Source organism: Tauraco erythrolophus, chromosome 13 (genome assembly GCF_009769465.1).
Source record: "Tauraco erythrolophus isolate bTauEry1 chromosome 13, bTauEry1.pri, whole genome shotgun sequence".
In the NCBI taxonomy this organism is placed as follows: domain Eukaryota; kingdom Metazoa; phylum Chordata; class Aves; order Musophagiformes; family Musophagidae; genus Tauraco; species Tauraco erythrolophus.
In genome coordinates this window covers 22,779,053-22,798,185 of record NC_141477.1, presented here as the reverse complement: position 1 = coordinate 22,798,185, position 19,133 = coordinate 22,779,053, and the positions used below count along the sequence as shown (strand labels likewise).

Below are 19,133 nucleotides of genomic sequence, written 5' to 3'. Positions count from 1 at the left end.
GGGACGCAGACCGGGCACGCCAGGATGGCTGCTGCTTGGCCAGTTGGGGTCTTTGGCCCCTTTTATTCACCGTGGTCTTTCCACCACTTTGGCAAATGTAAAGAGGACAATGCCAGCGTGACCGCTTCACCTGCTCAGTGGATTTTGCCTCCACATGGGGCAGGGGGGGGAAAATTATCCTAAATAAGACTCTGGAATGGCCTTAAGTCAATACCCCCCCCCACTAACGTGAACGGAGACGTGCAGCTATTACACACCTGCTTGCCAAAGCTGCCTTCGGTTTCAGAAGAAAGAAAATCCACTTTCCAAAGCCCTAGGATCCGAAATCCCTGGTAGCAAAAATTTATTTTCATGACTGAAGACAAGGAGAAATTTATAAATGTATTCTAGCAACCAACCAATAAAACAGTAAATATTCCATTCCTGTGACTTATACGATCACCCGGGAGCAAAACATCCAAACCAGCTCTGCCATGTGCCACTATGACAACCAGGAATAGGAGACCATGTGCACACCACCTGTCCTTACTTCTTCCCAACCCCACACACGCCAGGGAAGTCTCTTCTGAAGGTCCACAGCATATCCAGACATCCTCCGAGTGACTAGTGTCCGACGTTAAAAGGAGAAAAAATAAAGCAGCACACTCATTTCAAAGCCCAACAGAGACATCAACATTGTTAGATTCTCCTAAAAATAAGTAGTTCCAATTCATTTTTTCTCCCCCCAAAGACCATGTGCCTCGGCCAACGTTCAGCGCATGAGCAGGCTGTGCTTTGGTCCATCCACTCTCTCCAGCTTCTCAAAGTGTTTTCTGGCGTTGCGGATGTTGATCAGCGTAGCCGCGGAAGCTGGGATGGAAAAGGGACAGGGGAGATAAAAGAAAAAAAGTTAAAGGGGATGCGAGTAACCAAGTCCTCAGAAGTTCAGTGCTGCCCAAAAGCAACGTCCCCGACAGCACGCTCTCCTGTTCCAAACCCACCGCTCTCCAGCTGCGCAAAATTTCACGCTGGAAGGTCTGGGCTGTTTGCTGATCCCAGTGCAACACCGAGGGAGAGCCAGAGTGAACTGGGGTCAGGCAGTTGGCTCACGGGGACAGCTCACGAGACCCCAGGGCCGCTTGCTTGCTGCCCCTCCAGCACAGCACTGGCACAGCTGGTTCCTTCAGTCACGGGTTTATGCAGGTTTGGTTTTTTCCCTAATCCAGTAAAGCATTTGAAAAGAGGAGGACAGGAGGCATCAACACTGCAAGGCACAAGGCTGTCCTGGACAGTGTCTCTCGAGCACCTCAAGCCCTGACCAGAACCAGTTTCAAGTGGAGCTGTGTAAAGTCCCACTGTGCCCAGGAGGGTTGGCACCGCTGCCTGCAGCTTCTCCTTTAAGATAAATAGATGCTGCTATAATTAGCATCCTTGCCCACCAGGAGCAAAAACTCAAACATGATCCATCTTTGCTTCCTCTCCAAAAAAAAAAAAAATCACTGGTGCTGCCAGATGAGAACAGCCCAAAATAGGTTATTAGACACGAGCTACTAAATCAGGTCACATCTGTTATGTGGTTCCCCACCACGGCTACGATCCGCCACTCGACAGCGGCAAACAGCTCGGCTGCCAAAGGCACGTCTCCCGCCCTCTGCACAGTCACTTCTACCCACCTTCCCCACCCTCTGCTCACCCAGGGCAAACCCACCACCCAGCAGATCCCTCCGTGTCTTTCAGAACCACTTGGGTTGGAAGAGACCCTTAAGATCGAGTTCACCCATTAACCCAGCACTGCCAAGGCCACCACTGAACCGTGTCCCTCAGCACCACGTCTGCACCTCCAGGGATGGTGACTCCACCACTGCCCTGGGCAGCCTGTTCCAATGCTTGACGATCCTTCTGGGAAGGAATTTTTCCTAATATCCAATCTAAACCTCCCCTGGCGCAACTGGAGGCCGTTTCCTCTTGTCCCATCACTTGTTATTTGGGAGAAGAGACCAACTCCCACCTCGCCCCAACCTCCTTCCAGGCAGTTGCAGAGAGCGAGAAGGTCTCCCCTCAGCCTCCTCATCTCCTGGCTGAACACCCCCAGTTCCCTCAGCTGCTCCCCACAAGACTTGTGCTCCAGACCCTTCCCCAGCTCCGTTGCCCTTTGGACACACTCCAGCACCTCAACATCTTTCTGGCAGTGAGGGACCCAAAATTGAAAAAAACCCAGGATTTGAGGTGCAGCCTCACCAATGCCAAGTACGGGGGGACAATCCCTTCCCTGGTCCTGCTGGCCACACTAGTAATTATTTAATTATGACCAGTTTTACTGCTTGGCCTGGTGTTTGTCACTTTCTAAGAGAAACACAGTTTAAATTGGACTCGTTCGGCTTTTTGTCCCTAGAAGCAGAAACAGGCCAGAGGTTTATCTTTGCTTCGACTTACGTATTGACGGGTCTGACATAACCACCATCACGTATGTATTTGATGTAAAGATGTCAATGAAAGCAGCAAAGTTAGAGTTCCTGACCTCCATGCTCTGGAAAGAAGCTGCCAGCTTACTAAGAGAGGAGAAAGAAAAAAAAAGAAAAGTGTAAATAAACTCTAACTGTAGCACTGCTCAAACATGGCCCACATAGCCAACATCCCATTGAAGAAGCGTTCGAGTCCCACTTGGGAAGCAGCACCAGGTGCAACTACAAGTTTGGTTGTGGTGTCTTTTTTTTTTTAAAGAAAAAACTCTTCAGCTTTAGGCTAAACGAGAACAACATAAAATGATTTGCACGTTGAAGGGTGAAGGTAACTCAAGACATACAGCTCCACCGACTGAGGCTGCTGTGCCCAGGCAGTGTCACCTGCCCACGGATGTGGCAGCTCAGTCATGCAAAAGGGCAGCTGAACACTGTGGAAAACCAGCAGACACAAGTACAAAGCCAAAACATCTGCAGACAGCTCTGTAAACCATGCAGCCACTTCTCCATCCCACTCAGGCTCCCACCACTCGCAGATATGACCAACAGACTGTGGAACCTGGAGGGTCTTCAAAAGTCAAGCTGCTCCCAAGCAAGCTCTCCACTTTTCCACTGGAAATATCGACAAACAGTGTCTGCAAGCCTCCTCCTCCTCCTCCCAAACCACCATCGTGCTGCAGGCTCTGAAGCAAAGCTCTCCACCTGAGCTCCCGCAGCACTGCCGACTGTCACGGATTTATCAGCTCAGTCCTGGAGCTTCCCCACCTTGCCCAGGAGAACGAGGTCTCCAAGAAAATGGTTGTTTCAAAACAAACCTCTTTCGACCATCAGCAAAGGAGGAAGTTACAAAAGGTAACAATTAACCCCGTTGTGTTTCAGCACGGAGCAATTTAACTACGGCGTGTCAGCGTGCTGAGGAGCCACAGAACCAGCATTAATTTGGAGAGTCTTCGTGCTTCGGGATGAAGCTGGAAAACCTGCTGAGGTACCTTCCCTACCTGATGATTAAATCAGCTCACCTGCAACTTAGCTTGAATTGTTTAATAATGTTGCTGATTTTCTCAAACCTGTGGACATCTCGCTGCTCTTTGCACTGATAGTGAGAAATGACCTGGAAGGCAAAGAGAGAGCGTGCAGAGTTAGCAATTTATTTCAGCACAGGTTTCTCAGGCTCGGCAGCAATTATGGGAAACGGGTGGTGACCAGGACAGGGACTTTCTTTGTCTTTTGCTGATTGAATCTTGGACACTATTTGCAACAACACTCGTGGTGCTTTCATGGTGAAGCAGGACTCAGTAACACAATCACCAGGAAGCCTTTCACAAGCCGATCCGGGAGATATGCAGGAGACACTATTGTCCACCTGAGGGCTGAATACTCCAACTTGGCAGCAATTTAAATCTTGATTCAAAGAAAAAGAAAGTGCAAGGAGAGGGAAAAAATGCAAGACCATCACCTCAGGCAGGGGAAAGAGACACTTGTCAAATGTTGGAAGAGCTTTTGCTTCCCAAGTCTGTTGTGCTGCAGATTCCCAAAGACCAACCCTGCGAAATTTCCCATTCTGTAAGACGTAGGATGCTGGTGGAGCCGATCCTCCGCAAGAAAAGCGGAACAAAGGCAGCTGGTTTCCTAGGGAGTTCTCTCTCCATCAGTTAACTGAGTCAGACCACGACTGTGCTAAGCTGCCTGCATTCAGATCCGTTCCCCTCCTCTTCCTCCCACAGTGATCCAGCAGCAACGTGCAGACTCAGTGCCTGGCTGCAAAGATTCAGAGGATCAAAAGCTTTTAGGAACCCCACAGCTCTCTCTCCCCAACCACTTCCACAAGGATACTGGCCTCCAGACCTTTACTGGCCAGCCAAATTAGCTCACAGGCCAAGAACGGCATTTACCGCAGAAGGGGAATGGCACATCAAAGTTACATCATCTTTGTTCCCAGAGCAAACCAAAAAGGAGTATTTTAAAAACCTTATGCTGTGTGCTTCAGCCTCTTAAAAACCTGAAACCAGCTGCTACTGGAAGCGTTGGACACCGCTGCGCAAGGATGTTTCACTCACACTTTTCTACCTATGGAGTCCCATTCAGCAGGCTTGCAAGAACTAAGTTTTTGTTTTGTTTTCCCTTGAGCACCTTAGAAAGACCATAATGTACTTCCTACTTTCTAAACCTGCCCAATTATTCAGGCGAGTACAGGTTTAGCCAGATCCAAGGACTGCATTCATACCAAAGCCTGCACTGTATGCAAGTTTGGTCCTTAACTTTCCAGATAGGTTTTTCTGTCATTGTGATTTGAATACAAGTTCAGAGTTAAGATTTCACTTCAGGAGAAAGGAGTCCTGGGGGAAGTTTCTGTATATGAAAAAAAAGTGAGAAGAAAGTCTTCTAAAAAGTCACCATTACGCCGAAAACAAGCACAGAATTTTTGTAGCAAATATTATTCTTTTTCAGTAAAAAAAACCCAACAACTTACTTACAATGAAAGTGACTGTTACATACCACAAAGCTGGAACTATTTATTATCTACAAAAAGTTCAAAAAGCAGAACTTGCCAGAAATGGCAGGTGCTTACTTCTGATAGTTTAAAAAGTGAGAAAAGTAATGGCTCCTCTTCCACATTCTCTCTGTCATTTCAAAATCAGACATTTGGCCATCAAGGAAAGCATTCAAAAAAAAATTCAAAACCGTTCCTTGAAGTCAGCAAGAGTTTTGGTGCCAAGTCTGAAGAGAGCAATCCAGAAACTGAGAGTATGGATGGACAAGCAGCAACGGTGATTTTAACCAACAGTTTTACCTTGCAGAGGCAACAGATTGGAAGCAGAGGTACCACACAGCTGGTAACCTCGAAAGCCACTGCAATCCAATTGCTTGGGCTCCTCTATCCATGCTCTGGGTTTGCAGAGCACCAGACAAAAATAAGAAATCAAAGTCAGTTAAAATGCCAGGCCAGGAGGAACTGAAAAGGCTTATTTTAAGCTAAAGAAGGTTCTTGCCCCATGCACAAAGGAATTATCAAAAAAGTCCCATGGCCAACAAGAGAATGGGGATATGAAACCCTCTCGTAGCTTGGAAGAGGGAATTACTGACCAAGCCCTCAGCTCGACTGCTAGAAGTGTAAATTTTGGGAAGGTCCTGTGAGCCGTGGAGTCCTGTCAGCTACTTTCAATATCACAAGGCCTGGATCAATGCATTCTGCCATCTGGCACTGGCACCTCTCTTTGGGCTACTGCCACAACAGCCCTTTTCCATCCAGGGAACTCTGTCCTAGGCTGGGCAGAGGAACCCGAAGGGCAGAACTGCTGTATTCACCAGGAAAGTGGCTCTCTCAAACAGAAGCACTTCATCTGCCTCGATGATCTGAGCAAAGTTCCTCAGGTTCATCTCCAGCTGCTGGACATTGGGGATCAGCTGATAGACTATACTGGACCAAGCCTGTCAATAAAGAAGGACACAACATAAGGGCTGCGTTAGCACGTCTCTGCCTCCCCCTCTTGCGATGCCATGTGCTGAAAACTGATTATTTGCAGTTCTGATAGCCCAGGTAAGACTGAGCAGCTTCTCCTACCTCCGTGTCCAGGTATCTCCACTACAGTGGAGGCTACCAGTAGGTACCCCAGACCCCAGTAAACTCTTCACTAGGTCGAGTACTTCTCCACATCAGTCGTGGAGAAACTAGAATACTATCAAACAGGCTTAAATCATCCTAATTTTAAGCTGGCAATGCTTCTATCTACTGCTCCCACAGAAACTTGCTCAAGTTGTCGGGAGTTTTTCTAATCTTGAGCAAGGTCAATGTGTAAACGGGTACTTGGCAGCCTGTCACTCATCCAAACAGAAAGCTCTAATCTAACCCAGTGAGTCAGGAACAAGCCCGGAAGGGACTGGGGATGCTTTAATAGGCACCTGTCCTCATCCAGACTCGGGTCCTCTAACCTCAGCTTCACCTCACTGCCTACCTACTGACCCAGGTTTGTGTCACAGCCCTCCCCCCAGGAGTCAGGGCAGGTATTTGCCTCTCCTATTTACCAAACCCTCCAACCATCCCACTTGTCAAAAGCAAAGTTAAAAGCCCAAACCAAGGGCAGGAGCTCTGAGAGCATCCGCAGGGCTGAGGGCAGGGGAATTCGCTACAGCTTTGGATGGCTTTGCCAGGACGGTGAAATCCACCATCCCAAGTCCCACTGAGGTCAAGAGAAAGAACCAGGTGGTGCTCACCTTCAGACGAGCAACCAGCCACTACGCTACCACTGTTACCAGTGTTAGCTGGCAATTATAACCATTGCTTGCTCCCAGCATAGCCCAGGTGGCACTCACCACTTCCACACCGGGAAGACCTCTGACACTGCAGTCAAGACTGGCTGATATCTAAAAACCCCCACCCACTCCTGAAAGCAAAGCAAATTCCCAGAAGGATATATATGTTCATGCTTTGACAGCGCTGCAGAAAAGCACAGGAAACAACTCCATGCTGGATAAACATGACTAAAAGATGCAGAAGCTCTTTCTAAAGTAGCCAGAAAAAGTGTTTCAGCAGTATTAACACACTGCCACCGTGACTCCAACATGTGGAGAGGTTTTGTTTCTAAGTAAAGCCAGGATGCTCAGATGCTGTTTACCACAGCTAACCTCCAGAAGCAGCTGCTGCAGGACTACAAAGGGCCAGTCACCAATCTAACCACTTGCCTTCCTCACGCTCGTTTTCAAGTGCGAGGGGGGAAGCCAGACACAGAGAAGAAGCCATACAAACCTTGTAAAGTGTTTCATCCCAGATGGAAGTTCTAAAACAAACACATTCCAAGGGACGGGAAAGGCGCTTCAAGTCTTCCTCACGCTCTTTAAAAATCTGGGAAATAAGAAAAGATTGGCAGTTGAGTGCAAGTATTTGTGCCTTTGGTGTGGTTGCTGTATTGCATTTACAGCACTCGTTTCGAGCAAACCTCGAGTACCTGCAGCGCTGGAGAAAAGACAAGAGCAGAGCACTGTGGCCAGGGCAGGCTGGCACTGGCCCTTCCACTGGAGCAGCAGGGACGAGCACATCATGGCTGATCCACAACAGATCTCACTGGGACTCAAAGCTGAAATAACCACCAATGTTGTGGAGTGGGAATGGAAGTGGACACACATGAGCGTCTCTGAGGGCCTAAATTTTGCCAAGTTGCTGGTCACAGGCAAAAAGCTCCACCACTGAGAAGAGGACATGAAGAAAGCACTCGAGGTTCATCAGTATAAGCAGCTCTGAGGCATGTAGTTATAGAGACTGCTGTAGTTATAGAGACTTCTCTTCTCACGTCACACTCTGCCCTTAGAAGTTATGGCTACAAAAAAAGGGGAGCAGAGGGAACAGCAAAGACTACACACCCTTGTGCCAGGCTCCTACAGAACTGCTACACAAGCAGCAGGACAGCCAGCAACATGCCTCTGCAGGGCCGGACACGACGACCACCTTCACCTCAGCTTACTGATTTTAGGAACGTGACAGAACATTAACCGACCCCCAGGAAACGCTGCGTATGCCGACACGTGCCATCGGGGTCCTGGGACACCAAAGGCTTCAGTCAGATTTACAGAGACAGTGATTTAGTCCAGTATTTGCACGTTCTTCGGAGTGGCAGGCACCTTAAACCAGATCCTGATGGGTGTGCAATGACACACACTCAAAAATACCCAAAGTAAGGCCCCTCTTCTGTCTGCCCCTCACTGCAGCTTGCACAACTACACAAAACCAGCACTTGTCCACTTGTCTCAAACCAAATGTGGACAGGACAGCATCGAGAAGATTTTGGTTTCCTCCTTTGGTCTGGAGGGAAGGCAGGTGGAAGTGAGGAAAAGCGCCTCAAACCAACCCTGGGAACAAGCTCTTTGAGCTTTTTCTGTGCTGAGCTGAAAGGCAGAACTGAAACTGGAGGAGGAGGACCACCACGAGTGATCTGAAGGCAACCTGCTACATGGAAGAGGTCTGGCCATGCAGGGAGGTCAGGGTGTGGTTTCAGCCAGATGGGCTCCTTTGCAGCTGCCCGGGTACAGGCTCACCAGGAATCAGGAGAAAGTTTAATGGGACTTTTTACCGCAGCCAAAAGCCTAAAGGGGCCTCGAAACGTGCCGCGAGTCAGGGAGCAGCCAAGCAGCCAGGGATGTACTTGTCCAACCCACAAAGCTAACTCTTCTTTTGGTATTGGGAGTTGGTTGCCTTTCAGTCGAAGCTGAAAAAGCAAGGCTGGTAGGAACTCAACATCTTCCAATCTCCCTGCAACCCTTTAAAAACTCTGAAAAGAACAGAAAACACAAAATATCTCTGAAAGGCTGATCCTCAGCCTTTGCAGGCTGCCTCCTGGGGCAGAGGGGTGCTGAAGAGGTGACCTCTGGGCAGGCAGGCCAAACTGATGGAGAGCAGAATCAACTGATGGAAACCACCTTCTAGTTAACTGGGAAAGTTTCAACTCTTTCATTTTTTTTTGGTTATGCTTTAGAACAGACTATGGTGGACTGAAAGCAACAGCTAAAGAGAAACCAACCATCACTGTCACCACCACCATCCTTAAAGCCATCCAAATGGTGAGCAGCGAGCTTCAGGTCGCTGGATTTCTGTTCCATCTCCCTTTTGGGGTCAAGGTCTGGTGAAAGTACTAGAATTAGTGCCATAAAAGAAAAGGCTTAGAGGAGTTACCACTAAAAGCCATTAGCTCTGTTCTCCACTAGATTGTATGCAAGACAGAGCGATGACATCTAACTCAGAAAAGGCAGAAAAAGCTTAGAGGGCTTTGACAGTTCTTAACACCTGAGAAACCCTTTAGGAGCAGTGCTGATGGGGCTGTGTTTGAAGCATGGAACTGCAATGCATCAGCACCGTCAGAAGACACTTTATTTGAAAGCATTTCTATGGCAACTACCAGCTTCTCACCAAATCCCGCTGATCCTCCTGCACCAAGTCCATCTTGTGTACTAGACAAAAGATCTTTGCATCAGGAGAGTTCTGAAGAATCGCCTCCAAGCATGACTGGTAGTAGTGCATGTCCTTCTCCAGCTCACGGCTCTCTACATCAAAGACATAGATGAGGACTTCTACGTTGCGGAAGATGTTGTCTCGCTGACTGGTGAAGTAGTTTTCCATAAAGGTGTCCTGTCTGAGAAGGAGCAGAGCAACAAAGCAAGGAGACTCCCATTAGAGCAACCAGGTCTCGCTCAGCATTGTCAGGAAAGGTGCTACACGTAAAATACCTCCTTCTAGAAAGGCAAGGTTTGCATTTTGAGCCAAAGATCCCATCACGGGAGTCTAGACAGGAGCCCCACAGGTGGCTGCATTCCCCAGGACATAAGGCTCCCTGAGCATTTCCAACCAGCTGAGCTGGACACTCCTGAAGAGCAGCTGCTCACCAGTCTCCCAGGAAGCTGAAGCCTCCCTCATGTCACAGCGGGCTGCTCAGTGTCCTGTGCAAACACAGCTACGTTGCTTTTGGACCCAGGCTGACTTTTAGGGAGTTGCATACAAAAAAGCCACAGCAGCAGAAGCTGAAATATAACCAAACCCATCGGTGGAGCCTGTTATTACAGGATTTAAATCTCCTTTAACTTTTGCTGAATTGGGCTCAGACGATGCGTGAGGACTGAGAGCTGCCCGAGCTCAGCAAAACTGGACAGCTCTGCTCAGGCTCTGCCCGTGGGAGAGCGTTCTTCGAAAAGCTGCTTCCAGCAGCCACGGGATCACTGTCAGCCTTCGGCATCGCTTCTCGGCACACGCCCCGTTTGGATCACGCCGGTGATGAGCAATTCTGAAACCAGCGTCACCTCCCACCACCTCAGGAGAAAGTCCAGGCGAAGGGCTCAGGCTTTTTGCCAGCAGAAGCAAGCAGCCAGCAAGGGAAGGGTGGACCCACACGCCGCACCTTTTAAGTAGGGACAACTCAAGAGAGAGCCTAATCATGCCCACCTCTTCCACGAACAAGCCTAAGATGCGGCATCCGTTCTTCCCAGCGTTGTCTCACCAGTTTTACAGTGCAGACATGAAGCTTGTTCTGTTCCCTCCAAACACGAGCAGCACACTCGTCCCTCTCGGGCAGGAGGACCTCTGTTTTGTTACATCCCCAGCCCTATTCCCCAGAGCAAACCCCCAACGGCTTCGAAAGCAAAAGAATAAGCAGTACCTACCCTCCGCAGTCCCAGAGGTTTAATACCAGGTTTCCTAGAAATCTAACATGGGAGTGCTCCACATCAACTGGAAAGAGACAACAGGAGTTTAGCGATTATACTGTTGTACATAAGTCTGTAGCTGAAGGCACTATGGAAAAAGACAGTTCCCAGAGTAATTCAAGCCTTCCCACTCTCTACCCGGGACACTATTCTCCTGAGAAGCACGGGAGGTGGTCCCCCTTTAACAACATCTTTGATCTTTGGGATATTTTAAGAATGACATCAGTTCCAGCACACTCTGCAAGGCCTTAAGCAAACCTTAAAAAAAAGAATGTAAACCCTATGAATGTGCCAAATTTACAGCACAGAGGAAAGGCAGAGCCATTTGTGACATTAAGTTCTCACGGCTGCCTCCCAGCGAGGAGCGTTAGATCCTGACGATTCAGAGAAATCCCTCACTGCTTTTTCAGACTGGGGGCTTTGGAGGTAAAAAACCAAAAAGGCAGAAGACACTAATTAAGCCTAGTGCATCATCATGCCAAAACCACAGCAAGATCACTCACTGGCCAGCAAGACTAGCTGACTAGTGATCAGCTGGGTAACAACAGGAAAACTTCAACAAGAAGGACCACGAGGAGGCTCTGAACTCCTCCAGTAACAGGCGTAGCTGCAGCAAAGGCTGCTTTCTGACCAAAAAAAAAAAAGTTAAGGATAAAAGTTCAACAATAAAGCAGCAAAACTGAACCCAGTGCTGCCTTCCCTTTCACTGCAGCTTCCCACCTGCCCTCAGCCAAACTCGGGAGTGAGGTTCCCTGAGAGGTGTGGCAGCTTCGAGGATCAGCAGACATCCACCTACTCCAGAGCAGAGGAGAGGCAGGGATTGCTGGAGGGAACAGCCTCACCCCTTCACTGAGGAGGTTTAAGCCCTGAGAATTTGCAGTTCAAACAAGAGAAGTCTTACTTGTGGCACCCAGGCGCCGCGTGTCCCTGGCGATGTAGTTTGCAAAGATAATGGACCTCATGCTGGTCTTCCCAGACCCACTTTTACCCATCAGCAGCACCTGGGAAATAAAAAAAAAGGAAGAATTAACTACCACAGAGCACTAAGCCCTCCACGGCTCCCCCTGGGGTTAACATCTTCCTGTTGAAGCCACCAAAACACAGGACCAACATATTTCAGACGTAAACGCACCAGAAGAGAGAAGCAAAAAAAAAGCACCACGCCTGGAAAAGCAGGAGACAGACATCCTTACCTCCCCGTTATCCGTGGGCACTGAATCGTGGTCGGACTGAAAAACCTTCCCACCTTGCTTGCATTCTGAACTGTGCTCCCACCCCCCCGGGAACCTCTGCCCTTCCAGGCACCACGCTGCTGTTCCTTCAACCCGCTGCCTGCCACCCGAAGGCAGCACCGCCAGCCCCCAGCCACTGCCCACCAAAGCCCCTTTTCCCAGGGCACGTTGGCAGAGGACTCGTAACCAGAGCTCGGGGCAGAGCAGGAGCAGCTCCCAAAGCTGCCACAGCCCCCCAGCCCCTGCCCGCTTCCCAAACGCACTGGCACCGCAGGCGAAGGCGGCGTGTTTTCCATGACAGCAGAGGACTCCAGGACAAAGGAACAGCTTTAGCTCAAGCCTTTAAGACCAGGCAGGAAACAATCCCTTGCCCACTCAGCACTGGTATTCCCCACCCATTACTGCTCTCCTAATCACACTCTTTTCCTTCTCACACTGTGACTTGTTTTCTGTTCCCCAACAGAAGTGAAATACAAGTCACATTCCAAGTTTCAGGTGCCAGAAGACCAGCAAAACGTTAAAAGCAGACGGGACAGCCCAGTTCAAATGCAGCAGGCTATCATGGAGGGGAGGCACTTGACTCCAGAGCCCTGTTTGCAGATCACCAGGCCAAAAGAGAGGCAGCACCTTTGGTAGCCAAAAACTGGGGGGCAGATTGCAGAGGGGAGACAGTCACATAAGGCAAGACTCTACATTACGATCTAAAAATAAAAATTAAAAAAGCCCAACAGTGACAGCCAACACGGAGTTGCTCACAAAACCAGCTGTTAAACAAGTCCCAGTTACAAAGTCAAACGGAGCTTTTGGCAAAGCTCTGAAAATCCATCATCAAGGCCAGGTTTAGCGCGAGTGCCACCGGCCCGAGTGTGCCTGCCCAGCGCGCACCAGTGCCAGGCGCCAACTGGGAGGGCACTTGCTCCGCTCCCAACCTCACTCTGACTGCACAGCGACAGCTGCCCAAATCCGAGGGCAAACCAGGAGATGCAGAATGACACCGTCCTGTTTGCACAAGCGACCCTTCCGAGAGCGACCGCAACACTCCGCCGGCTGCCGAGCGCCTTTCCGAAAAGAACCTGACCACACGCCTCGACGATTTGGCATCAAGGATTTCTCCTCAGACAGGCAGGCTGGGCTCAGCCCTACCAGCCTTCCTGGAACAAACCCCCAGAAAGCTACGCTGTTTTCTCCCAAGCTGCACACAGAGCAGAAGGAGAGAACATCAACGTCTCTTATTTCACACCACCTGCAGAAAAAGCACATGCAGAAACTCGACACGGCTCCAAGGCACAGCCCAAGCTCCAGGACAACCCAGTTCCCAAGTTTTAGACTGCGGAGGCCTTCCAGGAGTCAGACGTAGAGCCAGGCAGGAAACTCAACCCTGGCACACCGCAGAGAGACGGCTGTATATCTTCTACGCAGCTGCTTTAACAGCTCTGAACACACTTACTGCTGGAACACCGCCTCCTGCCCCGGCTCTCAGCAAAAGTGCTGCTCCTGCCCGGTGTGCTCAGCTCCATCCGCCCAGGAGCCCTCGGAGAACCACGGGCTCCCCGCACACGTGTCTGTAACGCATCAGGAGGTCTCCCCGCAGGGACAGCGGGCTGGAGCACATCCTCTTCCCTCGGCTGCGGGAGGGACGCAGTCAGCGGAGGGTTTTGCAACAGGCGCAGCAGCTGTCGCGGCTGGTTCTGCAGCGAGCCCGCCCCGCCGCTCGGGTGACGGAATAAACCCAACTCGGTTTGGATTTCTACCACTCCAAGCAAGAGATGCATCTGCCGACTCCGAGAGTGGTCAAAGGCACCTGGCAGCCAAAGAACACGTCGAGGCACGGACACAGAAGGACACCAGCAAGCACGGACAGGAAGGTAAAACCAAACCGCACAGGATTCTCCTTTCGGTTCTTACCTTTTTCTTCATGGCTGTGCTTGGCATCACCTACCTACGGAGAGAAGACCACCTTCTTACAGCGCTCCGCTTTCCCCGGTTCCCGGCCCCACACCCAAACCCCACCCACAGCAGCACCGAGGAGAAGGGGAAGCGCCCCCACAGTGCCACAGCTCCCCCCCCCCACCGCCTCCCCGGGCACTGGGCAGCCTCTGCTCCGGGCGGCGGGGGGAGACTCCACCAAAAGCCTCCAGCGCTTCGAACGCCCCAGCGCGCCCGTGATGGCAGCGTTCCGGTAACGGCACGGCCCCAACAGGCCCGAGCAGGGCAGGCGCGGCCGGCGCTGGAAGGCAGCGGGAGACACCCGCGCAGGGGCCGCGCTGCCCGGGGCTCCCCGCAGCCCCCACCCCCGCCCCTTCCCCCCGGGATGCTCCGCTCCCCGCGACCGGCCCGCACCGACCTCCGCCCGCCCGCCGGGCCGGTGCCCCCGGCCGCCCGGACACCCCCAGCCCCGCTCCCCCTCGCCCACCCCCAGCCCCACCAGCGGCTGAGCCGGGCCCCGCCGCCGACCCCCCCGCTACCTCCAGCCGCGACAGGCGCCTCCCGGACCGGCTCGGCGGTGTCCGCAGGCGGCGGCGGGGATGCCGGCCTGTCCGCCGGAGCTCGGCGGCACCGAGCGCCCTCCGCTCCGGGGTAGGCCTCAAAGCCGCGGCCTCGCGTGAGCCCGCCGCGCCGCCGGGGTCTTGCCCGCTCCCGCCGCGGCGCCCGGGACCCCCCGCCCCGCCCCCCCCCCCCCCCCCCCCGAGCGGCGCTCACGAGACCCAGCGCTCGGCCGCCGCCGGTCACGTGAACGCTCACCCCGCCCTCTCCCGCGCGCCCCCTCCCGTCATGTGATGCGAGGCGGGCGGGGCGAGGAGAGGGGAAAGCGGCGGGGCGGGACGGCAGCGAAGCACCGGCCGCCATCTTAGGTGTGGGCAGCCCCTTTCTGGCGGGAGGGGCTTTCGAGCGGCGGGAGGAGCGCGCGGGCGGGGCTATGTGGCACGCGGAGGTACTGCCGCTCAGCGCCTCCCATATGGTCTAGCGGTTAGGATTCCTGGTTTTCACCCAGGCGGCCCGGGTTCGACTCCCGGTATGGGAAGCTTCCCCTTTTCGTGCCGGGGTTGGGGAAGCACAGCCGCTGCCTGCCCTCCGCCCCTTCTTTTCCCACACAATTCCCTCCCGAGTCCTTCGGATCACATTTTTGCACCTTTGCGGCCAAATTTCCCGACCCCAGGGAGACTCTCCTGATGCCGTAGGAAGCGCTCTGCTGCTGGAAACCCGGCTCTCCCCTCCGTTCAAACCGTGCAAGTCTATTAGCCAACAGAGCGCCCAACTAATCACCCGGGTTAATTGCACTTTTCCCTAATGCCGGCAGGAAAAGCACTGCTTGTGTCCCGCACCGTGTTTCAACCCCCCGACTATTGTCCAAGGCGACTATTATTGTGCTGCAACTCCAGCAGCAAAAATCTGCTTAAGATGAACATAAAACTCGCACAAATATATATATATATATATATATGAATGAGTGGGCAGGACTAGTTGTTTATGAACAGAAATTCCTTAGCAAAGCCAGGTATGTCCAACAACTTTTCCATTAACGTGTGTAACACACTCACAGGGTGGGCAACAGCACGCCTGCTCACGTGCAGCCATGGGATGAACAGGGCAGCGGGTCGTTACTGGGCGCCAGCAGTGGGTGTCGGGGTGTCCCAGTGTAGCCTGACCCCCATGGTCTGCATTCAGACAATCTGCGCCGCTGGGCTGAGGGCGTCACGGCTTGAAAAGGTACAACAGACAAAGCAGGTTTCCACTGGATGAACTCCTGCTGGGAAGACAGTTAACAAACACATCGTTGGGAAGAGAAGCACACTGCTGCCAAAGCAGTGAACACGGCAGCTGGGGCAGAAAACTACCTCTTTTTCTAAAGGAGAATTTCCACACCCCTGCAGCTTCATGTGAGTTCAGCCAGTAAGCAGAGACTGGTTTCTTGGATGATGGGTAAAAGGCATCCATGCAGCAGATGCAAACGTTCTCCAAAGAGGGTGAACGACAGCTGACAAGACCCGTTTCTAAGACAGATAGCACCCAAACACCCTGTGCTTACTGCAGAATTGTTGAGGCTGGAAGGGGCCTTGGGACTGTCCAACCACCCTGCTCACTGAACGGCCGCCTAGACTGGTTGTCCAGGACTGCATCCAGTTGGGTTTTGAGTATCTCCAAGGACGTTCCAAAACCGTTCTGGACACCCTGTTGCAGTGCTTGATCATGCTCACTATGTGTTTTTTTTTCCCGTCCTGTATTTCAATTTGTGTCCACCAGTAGGCACCACTCTGAAGAGTCTGACTCCATCATCTTCAACCGGAACAGAAGCTGCGTGCACACATGGAGATTCCTCCCGAGCGTTCTCCTCTCCAGGCTGAGCAGTACCAGTTCTCTGACTCTGCTGCGATGACAGCTGCTCCTTCTAACTCCCTGGTATTCTCCTATGAGAGGAACTTGTCTCAACCTCTGGAATTAAGTTTATAATTTAACTGCACAACGCCAGCACCCATCTGAGCTACCATTTCTTTACGAGGTGCCCTCTGCTGCACATCCTGTACCCTGCACGCTCCAGTTGTTCATGCCGGAAGCGTTATTGGCAACGCTTTCACCTGAAAAACCCAAAAGGCTCTGAAGCCTTTTATAAAAATTACAGCTCAGGGATTGTACAGAAACACCACCACCGCTTCAGGAGGCAATCTGCGACCACAGAACAAGCAACTACACCTCGCCGAACTCTCGGCCTCCCGCTTGTGTAATTGTTACGCACCGTAAATCACCAAAAGAGATTTAACTGCGCTATTTCCTCGCCGGTCTGCCCCAGTTTTTGTGTTAAGCAGAGAGGCGTTTGCACAAAAACGTGAAGATACCAGTTCTCTGATCATCTTTTGCAGCAGCACAGGAAACATGGGGGGAAGACTTGCTCAGTTCCAAAAATATCCGGGCTTTTCTGATTGTGACCACAGCCTGAGCGCCGTTACCTTTAGAAAAAGGCCAGAACAGCTCCAGCACCTACGAACTGTTCAGCTGGCTTCCCCAGTGCAGCTCCTGCACCTGGTCAGACCACACGGTGACCCCCGCTGCACCCCACAGCACGAGTTTCTGTTTTCCCCGGGAAGCACCTTCGCCCTGCGGGTAACCCCAAACCCCGCACCGCTCTCTGCAGGAGAACAAACCACCCGGCGCTCGGGGCCGGATCCCGGCAAACCCCGGCGCTCCCGCGGAGCCCCGCGAGCCGCTGGCAGCTCCCGGAGCGCGGACACATCCCGCCCCGCACACACAGCAAAGCCCCGGCCTGGCCCGGACAACGCGGAGCGGCCGCCACCGCCCCTGGGCCGGCACTGAGCCGTCAGAACCTCCCCAAGCCCGGCGGCGGCCGCCATTACCGGCGGGCAACCCTCCGCCCGGAAATGGCGGCGCGGCGCTTCCGGCGTAACGCCCCCCGCGCGCCGCAGCGCGCAGCGCGCATGCGTGAGCTCACCGCCAGCGGCCGCGTCCCCCTCCCTGCGCCGTTTAACTGTTTCAGTGCCGGAGTGAATCAGCGAAGCGCGAACGGGCGGGAAAATGGGAGAATTCCGCACCCTCGGTGGGAGGCTGAGGTGCTCCGCTCACGGGCATCGCTGTGCCCCTGCGTGGCGCCGCCTCACGCACCGAGCTGGCGACAAAGAGGGGTTTGTTGCCAAGGGGATGGCGAGGAAATGGCGGAAATGTGCAACCAGAGTGTTTGTCTCCGGGGAACAGCAGCAGCTCTCACTCCTGGCGAGGGAGTCGGTTATTTTCGGGAAAAGCACAGGCGGCAGCAGCTCCACGGAAAGGAACTGGCTTTGAAGTGGAAAACCTGCTCTGCAAAAAGGAGCTCCCAGTTCCGCCAGAACTGGACCCAACTGGTCCCAACAGCGGCGTATGGAACGCGGCATCCAGTGATTTTTGGTGAAAACAACCACCTTCCAGTAACACGTCAGGCGGTGTAGGGCTGGTTTTGCCCAGTTATCATGCCACGAGCGCTGTGGCGTTACTGTGTGCCACCATGCTGGTGCTGCTGGAGGGGTAACCCCAAGACTCGGGAACAACTTCCAGCCTAATTTTATCCATCCTGGAGACCGGAGGGAGCAGAGCAGCAGGAGAGAAAGGTGCTCCAGGAAAGGAGCGTCGGTGAGCCGTGCCCTGCTCACTCGTGCACATGGTTTGATGCCACCACCCCCCCTCAGCACGGGCAACAGGGCTGCTGCTGCTCGCAGAGGCAGGGGCGGCTGTGACTTGGATGGGGTTGGTTTTACTGCTTCCGTCAGTTTACCTTTTTGTCTTCTGAATTTGTAAATTTTGTCTCTTTTGCCTTTCACACATGTAATCTGATAAGGAAACAAAACAGGAAAAGTGAAAGCAAAGCTAAGCCAGAACAGTTAACACAACATCCACGTGGTGGGAATGGCGTATTTATTCCTCTGTGCCAGCCTAAGGAGAGAGGAATAACAAACTACTGGTAGCCAGGTAACTCAGGGTTGTTACCCAGACTGGGACATCTCCTTCTGGAGCAGCTTCTGGTGACATCGAGGATCCCCTCAACTGCATTTCTGTTCCATTATTTTATCCGATTCATTAGGTATCATCCCAAAAAAACTGTTCATCCCTCCCCTCTCACATTACCTGTCACCTTTTCTTCTCATCGGCTCCATCTCGACAGCAAACAGCTAAACTTTGCGTTCAATTGAAACGAGCTGCTGTAACATTTAAGCATCAGTTTTTACCATCTTCTTTTTCTTGTTTGTTTTCCTTAAAGGAAACATCTTGGCACACCACTTGCTGTGATGCACTGCGGTTAAAACTTTTTGGAAACAGTAGAGTCAGTGTTTAAGCTTTGGTTATTATGTAAGGAGTCTCCTAATCCTCACTGTGCCGTCGGCTGTCGGGGTTATTTTTGTTCTGGGTCAATCATCTTATTGCTTACAGTAATTCTAATGGGAAAAAAGGGAAATCTGTCTGTGATTCACTACTATGCATTATTCAGCACTTGGTCAACATCCAGCACGCAGCTCTTTCCCAGCTTCTCGAGAGCACTGGCATGAGGCACTGCAAATCAGCGTTTTGGGGATGAGAATTTCATTCATTCAGCCTGCCCCTGGTCATCCAAACTGATGGAGAGCCAGAGCTCCAGAACCTGCCCAGCTGCTGGGTGTGTCCATTTGCAAACCATCAGGCCACAGCAGTCTCCACGGAGGAGAAAAGCAGCGCTGAGGTCTACCCCTGCCCAGTGTTGCCATGCCAAGTTACCAGGCTCTCTCCAAACAACTGGAGGAGACCCAGCCCCTTAGTTCCAGCCTTG

General features: G+C 52.3%; 1 protein-coding gene and 1 non-coding gene across 4 annotated transcripts; one reads left to right on the top strand and one right to left on the bottom strand.

Moving 5' to 3' along the window:
• Positions 1 to 120: 120 nt before the first annotated feature.
• On the bottom strand, positions 121 to 14,348 carry LOC104374783 (ras-related GTP-binding protein A). 3 transcript variants are annotated; one of them, XR_015222505.1, is made up of 11 exons: positions 14,317 to 14,348; positions 13,757 to 13,790; positions 11,521 to 11,620; positions 10,578 to 10,644; positions 9,334 to 9,556; positions 7,183 to 7,278; positions 5,745 to 5,867; positions 3,458 to 3,549; positions 2,413 to 2,528; positions 981 to 1,374; positions 819 to 849 (listed from the first exon to the last, which is right to left on the bottom strand). XR_015222505.1 is itself a non-coding variant. In XM_086619606.1 (10 exons), the coding sequence occupies exons 2-10, from the start codon at positions 13,781 to 13,783 to the stop codon at positions 752 to 754; spliced, it is 942 nt and encodes a 313-aa protein (XP_086475732.1). In that variant the 5' UTR covers positions 13,784 to 13,790; positions 14,317 to 14,348; the 3' UTR covers positions 121 to 751. The 3 variants fall into 3 exon arrangements, 2 of the variants coding, with proteins under 2 accessions (XP_086475732.1, XP_086475733.1); XM_086619606.1 differs by lacking the exon at positions 981 to 1,374 and having other exon boundaries at positions 121 to 849; XM_086619607.1 differs by lacking the exons at positions 981 to 1,374; positions 2,413 to 2,528 and having other exon boundaries at positions 756 to 849.
• Positions 14,349 to 14,801: 453 nt separating this feature from the next.
• Positions 14,802 to 14,873, top strand: TRNAE-UUC (transfer RNA glutamic acid (anticodon UUC)). Its single transcript has one exon. It is a non-coding gene; the product is annotated as a tRNA-Glu (tRNA).
• The last annotated feature ends 4,260 nt before the right edge of the window (positions 14,874 to 19,133 follow it).